This window comes from Melozone crissalis, unplaced genomic scaffold (genome assembly GCF_028551555.1).
Source record: "Melozone crissalis strain CALT ecotype California unplaced genomic scaffold, PUWL_Pcris_2 ptg000016l_1, whole genome shotgun sequence".
Classification (NCBI taxonomy): Eukaryota; Metazoa; Chordata; class Aves; order Passeriformes; family Passerellidae; genus Melozone; species Melozone crissalis.
The window spans coordinates 4,325,847-4,346,353 of record NW_026535794.1 but is presented as its reverse complement, the minus strand read 5'-3'; the positions used below and the strand labels follow the sequence as shown (position 1 = coordinate 4,346,353).

At 45.7% G+C, this 20,507-nt stretch overlaps 1 protein-coding gene across 1 annotated transcript in view; it reads right to left on the bottom strand.

Moving 5' to 3' along the window:
• The window catches only part of CRHR2 (corticotropin releasing hormone receptor 2), a 157,418-nt gene extending 147,365 nt beyond the window's left edge, over nucleotides 1-10,053 (bottom strand). The window contains exon 1 of the mRNA XM_054274041.1: nucleotides 9,943-10,053. Coding sequence (XP_054130016.1) covers nucleotides 9,943-10,008 — 66 coding nt within the window. The 5' untranslated portion in view covers nucleotides 10,009-10,053. The remainder of the gene's footprint in view (nucleotides 1-9,942) is intronic.
• Between the last annotated feature and the right edge of the window lie 10,454 nt (nucleotides 10,054-20,507).

The following is a 20,507-nucleotide window of genomic DNA, read 5'->3' as shown; positions in this document are numbered from 1 at the left end:
GGAACACCCCTTGCCAGGGGGAGGTGAATTTGGAGCAGTGGGTGCTGCCACACATGGACAGATGCTCACACTTCCCTTCTTTTCCCACCCTCACACAAGAATTCCCAGATGCCATACTGCAGTGCTCTAATAAAAGCCAGTTTTTAGGCCTCCCTGTCAAACATCTGCTGGTGGCCTGCTGAGAGGTGCTGACATTTGACACAGCCTCAAAGCAACAGAGCAAAAACTCTAAAAAAAATGTATTTTCTAGTACTCCCGAGATCCCAGAGAAATCCATCCCATGGAAGTACAACAGCATCTCAGAGCAGAAAGCCACTCCCAGAAAAGCAGTGGGATTTGTACTGAACAGCTTAGACTTCAAAACAGAGAGAGCAGCAGCTGAGCTGATCACACAGGGATTCCTCTGGAATTCAGGAAGAGAAGCAGGAATTTTCCAGATGCAGCTCATCTGCAATATTTTAAATCTTTAATTGGAATGACCTCCACTGACTGTAAGGACAGAGTCACTTAGATGTATCCTTCTTAAATTTTCTTTAGACACTGCATACGAAAGGAGAGGTCAAAACATTCCTAGAGATGATGGCTGCAGAAGACACAAGCCCATCATCATCTTATTTAATCATCTGTGCTCCTTCTTTTACTGAGCAAGATGAAGTGACCTTCCAGCATGGAAAAATGTGGAGTTATCAACACAAAACGTGCTCAGCCCACAGCTGACAGGAGAAGGGTCCATCTCATGTCTCTGCCACACAAAGTCTCACCCTGCACTATCCACTGTGCTCTCTATAAAGCCCAAGCATTTTCCACTCCTGAGAAACAACCTCTGGCAGTGGCATGGATCAGGTCAGGAGGATGCTTCTTCCTGCCCTTCATCTCTGGGAACCTCCACTGCTCTCAGGACTCCAGCTTTTCTCATGTGTTGCTTTAAAATATCTGAGGCTGCAAATGCTACCTCGTTTCAACATCAAAATTGCAGCAAAACTCTCTTCAGCACACAGAAAAGCTGCTGCTTAGCAGCTTTACCTCAGAACAAAGGGAAAAAAAGAAAAAAAAAGTGTGAGAGAAAAGGGAAACCTGCATTTAATTTTTAGTTATTCAATTAGGCAATACAAATAAATTCACTCCATCTGCACAATGAGACTGAGTTCTCACCCCAGCTTCTGGGATGGACATGCTCAGAACAGTGGCTCAAATAAAAGCAAAAATTTATTTTGTGTGCAGAGAAGCTCATTTTAGTGAAACACAGGCATCTAACTTCACAATGAAAATGTAATTAGTGAAAAAGCTCAACTCAGCAAAATCAAAGTGAATCCCAGACTTCCTTGACAAAATCCATCTTCTTTTTGAACAGTTTCCAGGGCAGGTGGGCATCTGACAAGTTCTACATCACTGGTATGGGGAAACAGATGCTTTGGGGAAAAAACCCGGGATATTCCTTAAAATGCTCTTATAAAAAATGCCAGTGTCCATCTGAGCAGCTCCTTCCTACTAAGAGATGGCAACACATGGATGAGGAGAGCTGGAATATTTGCTGATTACTAATCACCTGAAGGAATATCCACAATCAGAAGAGTGAAAGCTGCTACTTCAGGGCAAAACCAGAGATTAGCACAGGAAAGGAGGGAAAGTCATCCTCACAGTGGCCAGGATGGATTTATATCCACTGCTATGGAGTTACTTCATCCACAAGATGCATCTGAAAAAGATGCTTGTCAAAGAACAGTAGTCAGGGGAACATTGTGTTGGAAATACTTTGTTTTTTTGGAGAACCACAAAGGTCAGCCCTCTGCATGAAGATGTTTTTGGCCTTTCTCAACACAGTGACTTAAAATCGCTCGTGCAGCAGCACTTGGCAGTGTACAATTGTTTGGCTTGGCTTCACCAGAAAAATAATTTCCATTTGGGACAGAAAGTCTAAATACAAGTTTTCACAGGAGCCTGCAACCTGAAACCTGAGCCAGCTAAGGTTACAGTAAAGGGAAAGACTCTGAGCACAGTTCAAGAAAAATAGGCTCCTTTGCAAACCATCCTTCAGCTCTTTAAACTCCCTCTGAGTTAATCCAAGTGGCCACATGAAACATTGCTACTTGCTAGAGAACACTGAATGCTCCAGGAGACACTGCTCCATGATCTTAGAGGCCAGATGTATTCCGCAGCTCTTCCAGGAAGTCTGGAAAAAGAGACCAAAAGTCTGCATGGAATGGGAATTAGGACCCCAGTTCAATAAAGCAACTAAACACATGCTCACTTTTAAGGCATGAAAGGAAATCAGTCTTTATACAAAAATAAATTTAAAAAAAAACCCTCGAGCACCTGCTACACTGAACCCACCACTGAACTTCACTGTTGTCTTTGAAACTTGGAGATTTGCCTTCAGTGAGCACTGCCCACATGCTCTGCTGAAACAGCTTTTAGAGGGGAGGTTCTTCATCCTCTGAAAGCCACAAAAGTGCTGAGGCATTTTCTGAATCATGAGATACAAACCAAACCTGGTTAAGGCCACCCACGGGCTGGACTTGTCCAACCAGGTCTCCAAGCCTTTCCAAAGCAACCTGAGATGTTTAAAATGAGCATAACTGGATTTGAATCACAACCTGCAGCTCTTCTGAAATAAAATTGTTTAATAGAAAGACTTTTCAATTTCACATCCTTCAAGAGTTTTGTTGGTCATTCTCAACACCTGTGGGTATCATATTCAGAGCCTGGAAGGGGAGCAAGCCCCTCAGGGCACTCCTGCCTTCATGTCTGCCCTCTCCTTAGGTCTGTGAGTAATTTTTTCCCACCAATTCCCATTCCTGTGAATGCTCTCAGCTGCTCCAATGTGATTCACCTCACCTTCCCCTATTCCAGCAGCCTTTGCTTCAGGCTCCCCAGTGCTCAGTGGAAGAAGGAACCACTGTCAAGGAACAATCCATCACTTTAAACATAAACTCCAGGGTGAGATAATCATGCTCTGGAGACAGAACACTCAGGGAATCCAGAGCAGCTCAAGTTTAAAAGTCATATTTACTCAAGTGAATGCCAATTCTTCCCTCATCTAACTCTTACCTGCATGCAGAGCCTCTGCAAGGATCATTCACCCATCCATTGTCACCACTGCCACTACACTTCCAATGCCATCCCTCAGCTGGCTCTCCCAGCTTCAGCTCAACAAATCTGAGCTCCTAATCTTTGTTTTTCAGGTCTCTGCCACCTGAAAATGATAAAAAAACCCATCTGGATCAAGACTTTATCAGCTGAATATTATCTGCGCAGCTTCCCATGGAATGCCAACTGTGGTACCTCTGCATCCTCCACAAAATGTTCCTCAGACCCAAGATATCCTGACAGGGATTTAAAAGTGGTACTGGGCATCAGCAGTGAATTTTCTCTCCATCCTTCCTTGAAATGCTAATTCTTGGGCTGGAGCCCACTGCTAGATTTGAAAACCAAGTATCACACTGAAATTTAACTCCAGGTCTGGAATTATCTCTCACTACCTGAAGGGGAATCACAGACTCTTCTCTGGGAATCAGATTCCTCTCAGGAGCTGACAGCACAGCATCAAGACAGCCATCATTCACAAATTGAAGGGAAATCTCACAGAACATAGAGAAAAAATTATGCACCATGACAACGACAGCATCAGAACAGAGATGTTGTAAAAAGGCATTTCAGAGATGTTGTGAGAGCTCCATCTTTGCAGATTTTCACAGCTGAACTGGATGAGAACGATTTGGTTTTGGAATTAACCCTGCCTTGAGATGGTGACTGCACTTCTGGCAACCCCTTCCAGCACAAATTATTTTTTCATTCCTTGATTGCATATGATTTATAGTCCCTACAGTGAAAAGAATCACAGATAACAGTTATTCTCCCAGCCTTTCAATGGGCCATGCAGTAAACAGCTTACAGACTGTATCTTGAATAATAGCAATCCAGAGGCTTTGAGGTTTTTCTCATTCATGTTTCTAAGATTTTTTACTCTGTTCACATAATTATAATTGAAATATTATTCCAAATACTATGAAAAGACATTTTAAAATTATTACTGTATTTAAAGATAAAATTTTCTTTTAATCAGTTTTTTTTCTTTCTGAAGGAAAGAAATACTGCAAGTCTGACAAGACTTCAAAATCCTCATGAAGACACTTCTTTTGATACAGTAGGGGATTCTTACACTTTGGAAGGTGTCTCAAGTTCAAGCTAGACTGAACAGCTGAAGTCCCAGCAGCTGAGTTTTGAGGCAGGGTGAGGAAAGATGCTCAGTGCATCTGACTGGAAGCACACCTGGTCAAAAATGCTTTCCTGAGCTCTGAGACACCACTCTCAGCCAAGGGACACCCTGGGCTTTCAGGCTAGAATTAAGGAGGGAGTTTTTCACAGAAAGAGTTCTCAAATACAGGAATCATCTAGCCAGGGAGGTGGTGGAGTCACCATCCCTCGATGTGTTTAGAAAAAGACTGGATGTGGCACTTGGTGCCATGATCTAGTTGAGGTGTTAGAACATGGGTTGGACTCAGTGATCTTAAAGGTCTCTTCCAACCTAGAAATTCTGTGATTCTGTGATTCCTCTCTGCCTTGAAAGAGCGAGTTGGTAGCAGAAGGAGCAGCCTGGTCCCTGGCAGGGATGTTTGTTCACAAAGCAAGCAAGGGAAGAGCTGTGATGGCCACAGAGCCCAGCACAGCCCTGGCGTGGCTCAGGAGCCTCTGCAGGCCTGAGCCCCCTGAAACCCAAGCCTTGGCCAGGCCTGGGATCTGCTCCTGCCACTCAAAGGCAATGGATACCTCAGCGAGCAGAGCCTGGCTGGCAGCCCCACGGGAAACCTGTCCAGGCCTGTCAGCACACTTCCGTCCCTTCCCTTTTGCCTCCTTTCCTCCTTCCTTTGAGCTGGAAAAGCCACCCCTGCCAGGGCACAGCACTTCCCACACCCCGGCAGTGCAGAGAGAACAGCACTGAGCTGTTCTCTGAGGGACCTGGGGAAAGCAGCAGGGATTACCCCAGCCCTGGGAAGCAGCAGCTCCTCTGCAGCCCTCTGGCACTCCAGCTACTATTACCAGGGCAAGGGTTTAGCATTGCAGTGAGGACAGCTCGTGTATTTTAATCTCCATCTGCATTACTCACTATTTACTTTCCCGGCATAGCCAGCCCAGAGTGGACAGTTAACTCAGCCAGCATTATGTAAAAGTTTATAGAGCTTTAACTGGCTTCATTTAATTAGCTTCATTTTCTTACAGCTCCGTGAAAGAAGTACTTTTCAGCTCTTGAATTATCCAGTGGATTTTCTTTCTTACTTAGTGAAAACATGCTGAGTTTCTGTGCAGGCACATGAGGCTTAAGGGATGTTTGGAGAGGCAGATTCCAAGTTTTCCACCCCAGAGCTGGGGAAGGAGCAGCACACCCCCAGCACCTGGCTCTCAACACTGGGGATTTGGGAGTCAGAGGTCAGGACAGAGCACTGGAATTCACCTCTGTGAGGTGCTTTTCTCTCTCCGTTCCACAGCCAGATGGACCAGCCTTTGAGAAGTTCCACAGAACATCTGCTTGTGAGAGCCAACACAGATGAGCCCAGGGCCAGGGAGCTGAGCAGTGCTTATCACAGAATGTGCTCCTTGTCAAAGAGCAGTGCAGGGAGCATCCCACAAACATCCCCTTGCTGGCACCACGAAATGGAAATGAAATTTTCATGTATTTGGATGTGACTGACGAGATTCAAGCAGACAGTGACCTGAAGGACAGCCCTGTCTGTTGACTGATCTGCTTTCTATTTGTCTTCTCTTGTGTCAAGGACCGCAGCCAAACTTCTACAACTTCTCAGAGAAGAAAATTAAAATACTCTACCCAACACTTAAATCAAATACAGCTACCTTCAAAGCTGCTAAGATTAAAAGAATTATTAGCAGTAAAAGAAAGCAATTCTGTATAAAGAAATACTTTGATAGAGCAAAGCATCACAAAGAGTTTAGTTGTCATGAACAGAAAGATAAGGAGACAAAGACAATGATTATGCAATGCTTTAACACAGACCATTGAGTATCCACATGAGGCAGGGAGGTGAGAGGGGCTCGCTGGACAGCTCCAGCTTTACATCCAATAATTAATGTTTGCACATTAAGGAAGAGCAGACTACATTTGGGATTAAAAGTGGTGAAAAATCCAAGAAATAAGGACATGGACACGATCTGTTGCAATTTATAGACATGGTGTGGAAAAGAAAATTCCTGCAAAAAGTCATCTGCTGGATAAACTTTTAATCTAGAGTAAATCAGCTTTCCCCTAAATCTCCTTTTTGGGTTTGCAGTGCTGCAAAACCTGAAAGTGATATAAACTACAAAGGAACAGATTCAGCAGCATGTGCAGCTTGTTGTTGCCACCCACATTTCCTCACCTCCCCCTCTCCCCAAAAAATAAGATCTGCAGAACTATTAAAAGAACGTAGAAATGTGCAAATGTTTGTTCTAATACAATATTTTTAAAATATTTGGTTTACTAATATATAGGGCAAAATGAAAATAAAAAGAAAACAGGAAAACGCATCCTTAATAAGTCTGTATCATCCACTACCCCATTTTTCTCGTGGGGAATCTCTCAGATCAGCACATCAGCAGCAGGAACTTGGAAATCCCTGACACAAAGAGAGCTGATCACCAAATTCAGAGCAAGGAAGAGTTGGCCTTAGAGGAAAACCCTCCCTGGGGTGAGCTCAGAGTGATGGCAGCACAGCATTCTCCATCTAAGCCAATAAATCAAGAAGTGCAAAGGTCTGTTCTAAGTCCTGAATCACTTTGTTCAATTTTTAGAATGGCTCCTGGCCACACTGCTGCCCCAAGCAATCTGCTGGATCTCACACAATTCCTGGGAATGATCTGGGAGCACCATGGACCAGCTCCATGCACAGTCTGCACAGCATCTCCCTGGTTCAGATGCTGAAGGAGCTCAATCACATGAGCACAAGTCACTCCCTGAGATTTTTTTTCTGAAGGCTGGAGAGCTTTCCTGGAGATATTGATGTAGCAGTGGAGTTAGAACCTGTGAGGCTGAAATTAAAATCCTGCACCTGATAAAGCACAGGCTGCAAAGAGATCCCAGCTCTCCTTTCCTCCACAACCACGCTCTGGTTTGGAAAATGAAGGTCACAGAGTTTAGAGGACTTGATCATGACTTTTCCTCTGCTCTTGACAGGATAATAATATGTAAGCAGATGCCTTATATGCACAAAAGCTAAAGCTGCCTTCTTGCTGGCTAAGGGCAGGGATGAGCATCATCACTGAAATGTTTTACGGCAAAACTACAGCCAGCCAACACCAGCACACAGCCACCTCCCTCCAACACCCAGTAATTGCCATGGGATGGTTACAAACTAAACCCTGACAGAGCACTGCCCCAGGAAAGGCTTCTCCTGATGAGATGTTTATGCAGCATTAATTCACAATGGGGCCGAATTTTGGCAGCCTCAGACCAGGAATACTATTTAACTTGTCATCACTGGCTGATACACTCACACTGCCCCGGCTCTTTTAACAGCTCCAGCAGAACAAATAAATGACAGCAAGCTTTGCTTTTGGTTTTGATGAATAATTCCCCCCTCTCCAAATTACGTGAACTTAGCAAGGACTTTATATAAAAATGTCATAAGACTCATTTGCCTTCATTTTATGGTTTGTTTTTTGTTTCCCACATTCAGTTAAATGTGTTTTCAAGTGCATCCTACGTCCCGAACTCCTTCAAGAGAACATAAATCTCAGTTCAAGTCTTCACCCTTTTGCTGACCAGCCCTGGGAAATCTGTCAGGTCATTTGCACCAGCATTTTCATGTGGCAGATCTAATTCTGTACCACAAAGTTGCCTCATCTCGTGGGCGTTGCAAACCTGCAGCTCCCATAAAACACAATTGCTCGGCTGCTGTGAAAACTTAAACTCCTTTAATTGGGTAAGGGCCTGCTCTCACAAGTAGCTATTTTCCTCAAATCCACGAATGTGGATAAAGTCACTGACTTTGAGTCCACTTTCGAGTGTTTTCAAGTTAAACAAGAATTTAAGAGCTTTGGCTTTGAGCCACAGTTTTAAAACACTGCTCTTAAGCTTCTTGGTGCAAAGTTCCCTCCAGCTGGAAAGCAGAGATCCAGATTTATTGACAACATTCAGGGATTAAAACACTCCCCAAAGGAGCAGCAAAACCTTCTGCTACAGCTGGAGCAACCAGAGCTGAAGATTCAAAATGTTATTTCCCACACAGGTATACACGAGCCCCTGTCAGACACCAGCATGTTCCACCCAAACAAACTCCTCTATAAAAACACAGAATACACTCAGAGTTCACATTTCTTGGGCTAAATCATTTTATGGAAACTTCACTTTTAGATCCTTAATCTATCTTCTCTCTTTCTTTTGAGACAGTTTTGTTTTTAAAGCAAGTGACACAACTACCAAAATTAGCAGAAATAATTCGAATGCAAAGTTGCAGCAGAACTGGAAACCTGGAAAATCCATAGATTGTATCCACAGAGGAAACACAGAGCATTTCTTGATTCACTGAGAATGGATTAATCTGGCTAAATACTCAGTATACTTTTGATAACCTCACTGACAAGTCCCACACTCTAAACACAAACTGGGATATTTTTATGCACCAAAATAAATCAGGAAGAGAAAATACAGACTAGGAGAGAAAAAAGACTAAGAAACAAAGATCAGAAAGAAGTGGTTTGGGTTGAAAACAGCAAGTGTGTAAACCCAGGCCACTGTGAGCCCATGTGCACTGATCTCTTCCTTCTTCTGGGGATAAAAAAAACCCGACACTGGCGGAGGTGAGAAAGTATTCTCTCACTTCTAAGAAAGCTACTGTGAAAAATAAAATGAAATTAAATTGTTGCTTGCCTCTGAAGCCTGTTGTTGACCTGGCTTTTCTTTTTCTTTTTAAATTAGAGAGGGGAGAAAAAAACCAAACAAACCCCCAAAATAAACAAACAAAACCCCACAAACAAACAAAACCCAAACCAAACCAAAATAGACAGAACTTAGGGAAACAGAACAGATTTTCTTTCTTTATCTAAGGAAATGTTAAAGATAGACCAATTACACTGCGGCTCAGAAGGGTCACTGCCACTTTTTTAAAGCTGTGGGAACAGCCTTTACAAATTCTGCACAGGTTCAAAGCTGCTTAACCTCTCACGTTTACTTTCCAAGTCTGGCTTAACCACACTTAAAACCATCGCTCAAAACAAACAAGTCGGGAAAGCTTTTGAAGCCCGCTCCGACAGAGGCCAACCTGATTTCCACCTCATCCCAGCATCTCCCGGGGGGGGGATGCTGGTGATGGAGAAGGACCAGGCGGAAAAGCTTCCAGCGGGTTTCACTCGGGAGAAACTCGGAGCAAGTGCTCGGTTGGGTGCGTGGGCTGAGCCCTGCCCATCGCCACCCCTGCCCATCGCCACCCCTGCCACCGATGGCTGCTGGAGCACACGGTGCCATGACAGGCGCCGGGACAGAGGCCGGGGCACCGGGCACCGCCAAGAGCGAGGAAATCCGAGGGAAAACCCCGTCTGGGGCAAGGAGCTGCCACCCCAGCGGGGTCCCTGTGCTGGGACCTCCTCTGGCGAGCAAAGGTGGCGGTGCCACAGGGCAGGGGGCACTAAAAGGGCGCAGGGACTCGCTCCAGAGGTGAGCGGGCAGAGCGTGTCTCTGAGAGCACCTGCGATGGAGCTGGAAAGGACCACGGGCACGGACGGATCCCCGGGCAGCAGCTGGCAGGGAGCGGTGCCCGCCCGCGGTGCCCCAGAGCCGGGGACGCACCTGCGAGGGCGCGGGGCACGGTCCCCGCACGGAGCCCCGAGCGCCCGCGGCTGCCCCGCTGCTTTCCCGCGGCCATGGGGCGTCCCCCCGCTCCCTCCCGGTCCCTGTCCCGCTCCCGGTCCCTGTCCCGCACCCCCCGTCCCTTTCCCGTCCCCGTCCCCGGCACTTACGGGCAGGAGCAGGAGCGCGGCGGCCGCTGCCGCGGGGAGGCTGCGCTGAGGCGCTCGCCCCGCCATGAGGGCTCGGGGGGTGCCCGGGGCTCAGCCGGACCCTCGGCGCTGCCCCGGCGCCGGCATCGCCCCCCGCCTGCTGCCCTTGACCCCTGCCCGCCGTCCCGGAGCCGAGCCCGGCGCTGCCGCCGCGTCCCAGAGCAAACCCCCGGCTGGCAGGGAGGGAGGGAAGGAGAAGGGGGAGCCGAGCCCGCCCTCCGCCCAGGATTCCTCGGGGATGGAGGCGGCGGGGGGCCCCCGGGGGAGCGCGACCCTCACAGGCTCCAGCAGCCGGGGGGAGCGTGCTGTGCCCCGGCTCCGAGCGCCACAGGGGCTCCCCCGTCCATGGGGCGCTGGATGGAAGCGGGGCCGCACTCGGGCGGAGCCGTGGGGAGCCCCCTCGCCGAGCGCCGGGTGATGGAGATCCCTCTTCCCCCAGCGATGGGGACGCCTTCCACACCAGCTTCCAGAAATAACGGGGAGCCTCCTCCACCCTCCCGTACACTGGAAATTCCACTGCCTCCAAAGTGGCCGGGAGCAAGAGGATTCTCCCTGCCCTGGGTGCAGTGGGGATCTTTTCCAAAATTAGGTGCATTGGATACACCCCCAACAGCACCCTAGGAACATTAATAACCCCTTCACCATCACCCCATTCTGCCAGGCATTAGGTAAAATGTTAACTCCACTGCCTGCAAACTTTCAGGAGCAACAGGCTTCCCCCAGTGCCCAGGTGCAAACTGCATTGTGTGCACAGTGTGCAGAGCTGTTTTATAAAAAGAGGGAGAGTAACTCTTTGCTTGAGCACATAGCAATAGGATGCTTTTTCAGCCAGAAGTTTATATTAGATGCTAGGAAGAAATCCTTCCCTGTGAGGATGGTGAGGCCCTGGCACAGGTTGCCCAGAGAAGCTGTGGCTGCCCCATCCCTGGAAGTGTCCAAGGCCAGGTTGGACAGGGTTTGGAACAACCTGGGATAGTGGAAGGTGTCTCTGCCCTTGGCAGGATGGGTGAAACAGGAGGATCTTTAAGGTCTCTTCCAACCCAAGTCTTTCTATTATTCTCTGGCCCCTTACAAGCCTGGGAAGGAAAGGAAGAATCCTCGCTGACCTTGTGCATTCTGAACTACCTGCCTGTCCTCCAAGAGAAACAGGACATCCCTCAAGCCCAATATGCAACATTACCAGGTGTGATGAGGATCTCCACCTCAAAGATAACGAGAAGCAAATCTCCCACCTCCCTCTGTACCCAAGTGCAAAAAGGTTCTGGCTTATTGGTCACCAAATTCATCAGCACACCTTTCCCAAGGTGTGGGGGACCAAATTCATCAGCACACCTTTCCCAAAGGCTGTGGGGCACCTCCTCTGCTATTCCCAGCTGCCATGAGAAACGCCTTTTTCCCCAAGCCTTTTAGGACTCCCCAATGCATGTACACTCTTCTGTCCAGCCAACCCCAAACCTGCCTGTTTGGCTGACCCTTGTGCACTTGGTTTCTGAAACAAAAGATATTTGTCCTGCTCTTAACTACAGATACTTGCCAGGCTAGACCCCTGTGCAAGGAGAGGCAGAGCAAAATTGTCAGAATTCAGGACATCCCTCTGGCTGTCCTGGATTGCCAGGACCCCTGTCAGGGGGCTCAGAGACCCTGGCACAGAGCCCAAAACACCTGTGGGTTTGATTATGACCCATAGAGCAAATTACCAACCTTATATGAAGGTCTGCAAGCCACAACAGTTTAAGTAGAATGATAGTGAAATTATCACGGAGTAAAAAAGTAGATTTTGGGGTTTTTAGGATGGGGGTTCAGGGGGCAAGATGGAGGAATCTGGGCATGTCCAGCCTTTCTCCTTCTTCTTCTGGGCGTCCATCTTCTGCTGTGATGTTGGTACTTTTATATTGGTTTATAGTAGAAGCTCACTGTCTAACATAGGTGATAGGGATTGGAAAGTGATTGTAAATATTGTATACAAAGTTTTTAGTATAAAGACATAACACTGCCCCTGGGGCAGGCAGAGTGCGTGGAACTGTCCTGCTGAATGGACCTCAGATGGACAGGAGAAAATATTTTATAGATAAGGAACAATAAACAACCTTGAGACTGAGAATTGAAGAGTTCTGACTCCTTCTTCAACTGCTGGGCTGGGAAAAGAGACTTTTTAACTTTTCTTGGGGTTACTCTGACCAGCGAGACAAGGTCACCCCTCATCTTCCTGCTGACTTGCCCAAGGAGCTTCTGGCCCTCTGGTCGCTCTGGGGTGGATGTTGATGATCAGGGAATTGGAATCTTACAGATTTGGATGACCCTGGCCCTGTTGGAGCCCAGTTCCTGGGTCTGGCAGAGTTATCCCTCCCTGCCCTCCATGTCCAGTTGGCCTCTCCATACAATGGAGGTTTCTGTGGCATTGTTAGGTGTGGACATCAGGCCAAGCCCTGGGCTTCCCAGTGCCAGCAATGAGCCTAATAAAATTATTTTCCCCTCTGCTCCACCCCATCTGCCCAGAGGACAGCCAGCTGTGCGTGAATCACAGTCAGAACCTTCCCCCAGCTGCAGCTGGGACTGTCCCCAAAAGGCCAGCTGTGTCCTGAGGCACACAGCTCCCAATCGCAGTTCTGGGGCAGGAGCAGACAGGAGCAGCTCCCTCCCAGCCCAGCTGGATTTCCTCAGGGAGCAGTGCCGTACCCTGCCTGGGTAGTCACCTGTCGCCAGCTGTTTCCTTCAGGCAGATGGTGCCTTTTCTAAATTTTCCCCCCAAGAAAGTGCCTTTCCACAACCCTCCTTGTTGTTTGTTGGGGTTTTTTAAATCAAAATCAACTGGCATAAAGGCCATAGTGGCACAGAGGAAAGAATTCCAGCAAATTCTCAGGGTTTGCAAAAGCTTAGCAAGCCTTACTCAGATGCAGAAATACCTGGGCATCTTCCTTTAACGCCTTGCTGAATTTTTTTGCTTTTTGTCATTTGCTCAGAAAGGCATAAAACAGCCTCTGACCTTCTCTAAAACACCTAATTTCCTCCAGGAATCCCATTTAGGACAGCACAAACATCACAGCAAGGAGATGGACACTTATATACACAAGAAAACTTGGAATCCTCCTAAGACACTGGCAAAAGTTCTCAAAAAGCAGCAGTATTTTCCCTTTTCCCCTGGTTATTCAACAGTTTGAATACATGTAAATATTTAAGCTTGCCTAGTTTTCCCTTTTCTGCCTGTTGCACACCAGCATTTGTTTCCTTTCATTATTAAAAGAAAACAAAGCCATATCCCAAAGTTGCATGCTTCCAATTAAGATGAGTTCGTTCATGAAAATGCAAAAGGGAGGAATAAATCCAGCCCCATTTTTTATTGCATTTAAACATCCACCTCCGGGACTGGAAACTCACACGTGACAGGATTCCATGAACACATGGGAATGGGTAAGAGAGGCCTGAAGCTGCCTGAGCACAGACATCAAGTGCCCTGGAACCAGGACGGTTTTCCATGACTTTCTCTTTTGATTTATCTGTGTTTATTGCGCTGTCCAGAGCCTCGTAATCTTTAAAGTTGTATTGAAACAGAGCAAAACAACCCCAAAACTGTGACTATCTAAGGACTAAACAAATCATTCCCATAGTCTCGTGCCCGAGGCTTTTTCCCTTGCAGCTGGGTTGCAAAGTCCTACCAAAGGTTTTTGTTGCCTGGGTTGCTTATGAGATCATTCCCCTTTGGATATTCTTTTAGGGTAGAGCTCATATTGCAGCTTTTCCTAAATTCTGGGGACTTTTCTCCCAGTCATGTCCTTCTCTAAAACTTGTAGGATCATGAATCCTACTGGCTGGATTTATGGGGGAGGTTGGTCAAGGTTAACATGGAAACAGAGATGTGCAGACACAGATATCCACACAGCCATGGTTTATGAAACAAAAGGCATTTGTCCTGCTCTTAACTACAGATATTTGCCAGGCTAGACCTCTGTGCAAGGAAAGGCAGAGCAAGGTCACCCCTCATCTTCCTGCTGACTTGCCTGAGGAGCTTCTGGCCCTCTGGTTGCTCTGGGGCCAATGCTGATGATCAGGGAACTGGAATCTTACAGCTTTGGATGCCTGACCACCCTGTTGGACCCCAGTTCCTGTGGCTAGCAGAGTTATCACTCCCTGCCCTCACAGCCATGTGTGGATATGGCATGAGAAATGTAAACCTTGCTCTTCCAGGGAACCCCCGAGATCAATACTCAGAGATGGAGTGAGTCTCCACATGGGATCATGGCAAGGATCCAGTTGCTCCGTCCTTGCCCAGATGACTTTCAGACATGGCTTGCAGTCATGCCCATACAAGGATAACCCCCTTTTTGCTTGTTTAGTGGTGATTTTTATTCCTCTTTAAAGCTCCTGAAGGAACTTCAAGTCTCAGTATCCCCACTGCTCCAGTGGTGAAGCTGTACAGAAGGAATCCTCGCTGGAGGAAGGGCATGGGCAGCTCTTGGTGTCACATCTAATACAGCAAGGTCCTTGCTGTGTCCATAGCCCTGAGGAATTTCTAAAATATAATGAAATAACTTGAAAAGCAATTTTAATAATAACCACAAGCATCACACAAGACATCAGTAACCAAAGGGTGAAATGGGGCTGAATCAGGTGCCTGCTTTCTCTCTCTGAAACAGTGGAGGACCCTTTCAGGGGGTTGAGATGTCTTTCAGTTAAAAGGAAACATCAGATAATACCAAATATATCCCTCCAGGTGAGTTCCAGAGCCCTCTTTTATGTGTCCCCACTTGGGGACAAATTGGGTCCCCTTTGGAACTTGAATAGGTTTTAGGCCTCTTGTGCAAGACCTGAGTAAATCCAATTTTAACTATGTATCAGATGTTTTATTCATCCCCTAAAGGAATAAAGTTAGAGCCCTTTCAGAGATGTGACAGCTCAGAACAAATACAATTCTCTGCAGTGTTGTGCTGCCCTGTTCCCTCCTGACTGCATCTCAGCTCTGTTTCAGAGTGGCAGGGGAATTGATCTGGGTGTGCCAGACCTGGAAAAGGCCAAGCTGGGAGAAGGAAGGGGAGGAGATCCCCCCTCATTCTTGCAGAATGAGTGAATGCCACGATGACATTTGAAACCAGAATAATTTCTGCAAGGGAGCAAAGTTAGCTGGAGGGTTCTTATTAATTATGAATGTGATGGTTTCCTGAAATAATGGTGGGTCAGAGTTGGTAACGAGCATGGCTTAGGAAAACAGGAAAGCTCTGACAAAGCAAAGGCACAGAGCTTCTTCCTTTTCAGTAGGTCAGTACTTGCAATGGTACTGGAAAGAGGGATGTAAGTAGGATGGAGAAAAAAATGGTGATATTTAAAGAAAGTTCCATTGTCTGAAATGGTTCCTAATAGTGAAGTCTCTGGGGTGTAGTATAAACCTTGGGAGTGGGCAGAAAGAAGGAAAATTAGCTGAAAGCATCACCTCCTTCAGCGTAAAATAGATTTTCTGGCTTTCTTTACTGTGGAACTCATGTGGCCACTGTATTCTCATGGAACAACCCAGGGCTTTTCCTGATGCTCAGTGTTTGGCACATCCTATTGCCAAGGAGATGCAATTGGCTCTTCGCTTCCCAAGGGCACCACAAACCTCAGGGAGCACCGAGCCCAAAATGGGCTGGGAGAATTCTTCTGGTGGCTGCAGGTCCTGCCAGGTGTTCCCCTTTGCCCTGCCAGCTGTGGGACGGCAAAGCTGCCACATCTGGGGATGCTGATCTGGCTGCTTGGGGCTTTCAGGTGCCTTGATCCAGGCTGGGAAGGACAACTGGCAACATGGACACTGTTCAAAACTCCCTGCCAAAGCAGTTTCAGAAATAAAATTTTAAAAATATGGTGAAAAGTATTATCAAGAGATGTTTCACATTAAAAATGGGAGAGGGGGGAAATGTGTCATGGGAGGAATCACCTAATTTGGGTTCAAGAATTTCAAGCCACACTGAATAAGTAGAAACACATCTCTGAGTAGATACGACATTTTGGTGGATTCTTGGTAAAACTTGATTATTTCCAAATAACTTTCAAGTTACTTCTGTGGAAATAAATCTTGGGTTTCCAAATAGCAGACAGAAATGTGTGATTCAGCCTCTCTCTTTCACTCTTTCATCAGAAATGTCTTCTGCATTTTGCATTTAGATTGCAGTGCTCACCTGTATTTACCACACTGAAGGAGATCTGGCACTAAACAATCAAATGAAGACTGAGACAATTCCTGCCTCCAGCTTTAATCCACTGTGATTACACTAAAATCTGACTCATGAGTTTTCTGCTGAAGTTCTTTCTTCAGGATGTAGTTTTTAGGATTCTTTCCTAAATTTTGTATTTGTTTTCCCCCTTGACAAGCAATGTCTTCATACAATGCTCACTCTTCAAGGGGTGATTTTTTTATATCAGCAGTCTTAAATTAAATGGCACAACTTAAGGGCTAAACCCCCAGTCCTTTTTGCTTAAAATCACTTATAGCTTAGTGTTGAGGCCTCAACAAAAAGAACTTTGATTACAATACTTTTGGGAACATAAAGCAAAACTGGAAGATTTACTGCTTTGCAAAGAAATTCATAGAACTTGTTTCTGTCCTCTTCCATTTCCCTTCCTCTCTGAATCTCTCTGGTTCAATATTATGTCTGGATTTTTGGGCTCAAATAAGTTACTAATTTTCAGCTTGCCATGTCCCTTACATGCTAGAGAAGCTTTCATTCTGTCTTGAAGTTCAGACATCCAATGTAGTCCTGCAATTTAAATGTTACTATGGTCAGGATTTCTCTTGTGGACTGAGATCAATGACTGTAGGTGCCTCAATATTTTAATCCTGAGCCCATATTGTAATCAGTGGAGATCTAGGGAACCCAATGAAACAAAAAATAATATACTTTTCTGCCAAAAAAAGGTGTCTCTTGGGGCTCACTCTCATTTCTGACAAGCTTTATCATTGCCTGAGGAACTTCCCTGCTGAAGTGCAGCTTCACCAGACAAAGTTTTGGGAGGATCCTTCCCTTGACAGGCTGCTCTGAATTCCTTGAGGTCTCAATTATTTTAGCAGCTGAGCTATCAGCAATTTCTATCCCCATATCTGCCAAGTCACTTCAGGATTTCCTTGTGTGGGGCTATCACTCAGCATGTCAGGAATTTCCTTGGAAAAAACTTTTTTCTTTGCCAGTGCAATGTTTATTTCTTGCCATCATCTGGCAATGCTGCTCACTTACCTTTTCTAGTGGAAGGTTTGAAAATCACTTTTTTTCCCCTTTTCTCCCCCTAAGAACTGTTTGCAGGATCTCTGGAAGCTCACAGCACAAGGCAAGAATGGCAAGAAATATCATAAACAAAAAACAAACAAAAAAGTTCATGATATTTCTTGCCATTCTTGCCTGACACTGTCAGTGTTAGTGGATGGGACTGGAAATTTGACTCAGCAGTTGGCAGGTGAATGAATCAGAAGCAGTTTTACAAATATCCACTTGTCAGTCACAGCAATAATAATCCAATTTTACACTCTGTAGCCATGTGAGTTTCAGTGAATCCACACTGGAGGTACACACAGGAGAAGAGCCAGGCTTAGCTAGTGGAGGAATGCATGAAATGGGGATTTTCTACATCCACTTGTCTAGAATTCAGCTGTCAACATAATTTATCTCTCTTTATCTCTAGCCTAATGGTGCTGTGTCATCCCTGAAGAAAAGCATCACTCTTCCCAGGAATAGCTGCCTTCTATTTTGGATGGTGCTTGCTGGGTTTTTTTCTATTGCAGGTTTTTTCTATTCTGAGTGGCTGAAATGACTCAAAGCATGGAGGCAAATGCATTTGTGTTACTTCAGGCTTAAAACTAAATATCACAGAATCCCAGAATGGTTTGAGTTTGAAGGGACCTTAAAGCTCATCTCATTCCACCCCATGTCATGGGCAGGGACAACTTCCACTAAACCAGACCATCCAACCTGGCCTTGGACACTTCCAGAGGTGGAGCAGCTTCTCTGGGCAACCTGAGCAGGGCAACAGCTTCTAAAAAAATGATAATTAGGCATCCCTGTGAGTTAAGACTCTCAGGTGGGACACAGATATAACACTTATCCTGAATGTGACCATAGAGTTTGATTTTCCAATTTTCCATTGGTGTATCAACTGCTTGCAAAAATCTTGGTGCCAAGACACTGATAAATAAACAAATAACTTATTTATCTTCTGGCAGAAAGGAGAAACGAGGGACTTGCACATAATGATTTTTTTTTTCTTTTTACTTCTTGCCCTTCAGCTGTGTCAGTGTTGAGAGTCACTGGAGCCAGCAGCAGCACAAAGCTCCATGTGGTAAACAGTGGGTCTGGAAATGATGTTGATAAATAGAAATAAATGCAAGCACACAGATTGAATACTAAGCACAGGTTCCTGTTAGCACTTCAGTCTCTGCATAAGACGTTCACAAGAAGTCCAGTATGGGACCCTAAACTTTGAGCAAGGACATAGGAAATGAGATGGCAGTTCTTAAGACATCTTATGGCTTAACAAATTACCATCATAGGTGGGACTGGGCTGAAAAAAGACATTATTTATAGGGTGTATTATTTATAGGGTGTTCTCCATTCCCCCTTTGCAGTCTGAGCAACACAGTCAGAGCAGCCCAGCTTCACTCCACAACACCCCAAACTCAGTGTCTGTGACCCATCTGAGCACTCACATCCCACTTTTGTCTCCTTCCCTTGTCTGTGAAAGAAGCTGAAAACAGTGAGTTCAGATGGGAATTGGAGATAACTGAAATTAGGTGAATCCCACGAATCCACCCAATCTTCAGCTACAGAAGAAATCACCCTGCCAATGCTACAACTTGCCACACACCTTGCTGTTCCTTTTGCCACAGGATTAGGAGAGTTCACAGTGACTGATGCTCTGGCCCCACACCTTTAAATCCTCACTGAGAGGCACCAGCTTCAGGCATGAGAGCATTTGATTTCTGAAGCCTGTCTTGTTCACAGCAATTAATTAGTGCCACCTTTGGCAACACTTGCCTGTGATGAACATCTGGCTCCCAGAGTGTGAATCAAAGCTGTTTGTGCTGCCTTGTTGTACATGAGAGCTCTTCCAGGCAGGAGAGCTGGAGGACCTGCTAGTCACTCGTGTTAATGCTCCTCTAAATATTGCAGCAATCAGCCTCAGCAGTTTCAAAGGGTCTGAGATTTCACAGAACAATGCTTCTCTCAGGCAGTACCTAATTAAAACACATGCTGGTGGGCCTGCTGTGCCTCAGCCAGGATTGCTTGTCTTATTTCCTCTGGCCTGGCTGACTATCAGTCAAAATCCCTTTCCAGAGCAGCTCTTTGCATCAGATTTCTTTAGCTCACAACTTCTTTTAGGTAGAAATAATAACACTGCCTTTAATTAGGATGGCTCAGCCTTTTCCAGGCTGAATTTTACCTGAATTCTGTGTGAGGATTGGAACCTCTCTCACCTGAAGGGTCAGATGAAATTAGCACGGGATCCCCCCAACTGCCAATAAAAACTATTTGGATTTTTGGGCCCACAAAATTCATTTCTAGCTTTACCCCAGTGTTTCCATGGACACTGCAGAGAAGGTGGCAAAGTGGGTGGACTCAGCCTGTGGATTAACCAGGAAAACATCTCATAAAATTATAAAGACACTCCTCTGAAATTCCACAACTTATTCATCTTAGCAGCACTGAAGCTACCAAAGCACTTAGAGAAATTTCCTTCCAGACCTTTAAGGAAAAGATTTTTATGCTGCTTGCTCACCACTTTGCATTTCTGAACCATCTTTTTATCCATCTACTCTCCTTTTTTTTCCTGGTCCAGTCTGTGCTGAGCTGCTGTGTCAGCACCCTTTGCAAGCAGCATTTTTGTGAGTTATGGTAGCGGGAAGGGGATGAATCATTTCATGTTTATTTATCAGAGATATGGTAATAAAGAATTTCCTTTTGCTCAGAAATGGAGTTTTCTGGGTATTGCTTGTTTGTCAATAAATGCTGCTTTACATCCTGAGGCATGAAAAGGAGAGGAAGAGATTATTGTCAGTGCTGAGGCAATTTACCCTCTAATGAAAACAGAGGTAGAGACATTAAGCTAAAGACACCTGCAGTTGAAATGCTTCAGGGTGTGTAATTTTTGTCTTGTGTTCTTTTTTTAGGTGGAAAGCAAGCCAGACACTCTCTTTCCAGATAAACTGGTAGGAGCACTTGACTGAATCTTGAGTTTCATCCCAGAAAAAAAACCAAACCCACAACAAAACAAGTTCTAGTCTGTATAGGACTGAAATTTTATGTCTAAAATGGTTCAACTTACTTTTGGCCCCAAGAACAGGTACAGAAACAGAAAGTGTCTGACAGACTTAACGAAGGCTTTATTCAGTAATTTCCAATCTTTGAAACTGCTGGGTAAAGCATGTAAGGATGGACAGAATAATATTCCCCAGATACCTGCAGCTGTCAGAATTAGTGGTGAATGGCAGACAGACCCCACAGATCTTCATTTCCAGCTACAGGAAAAAATTCAGGATGCTGCTGAGATGTACAGATACAACTCATGCCCTGAGA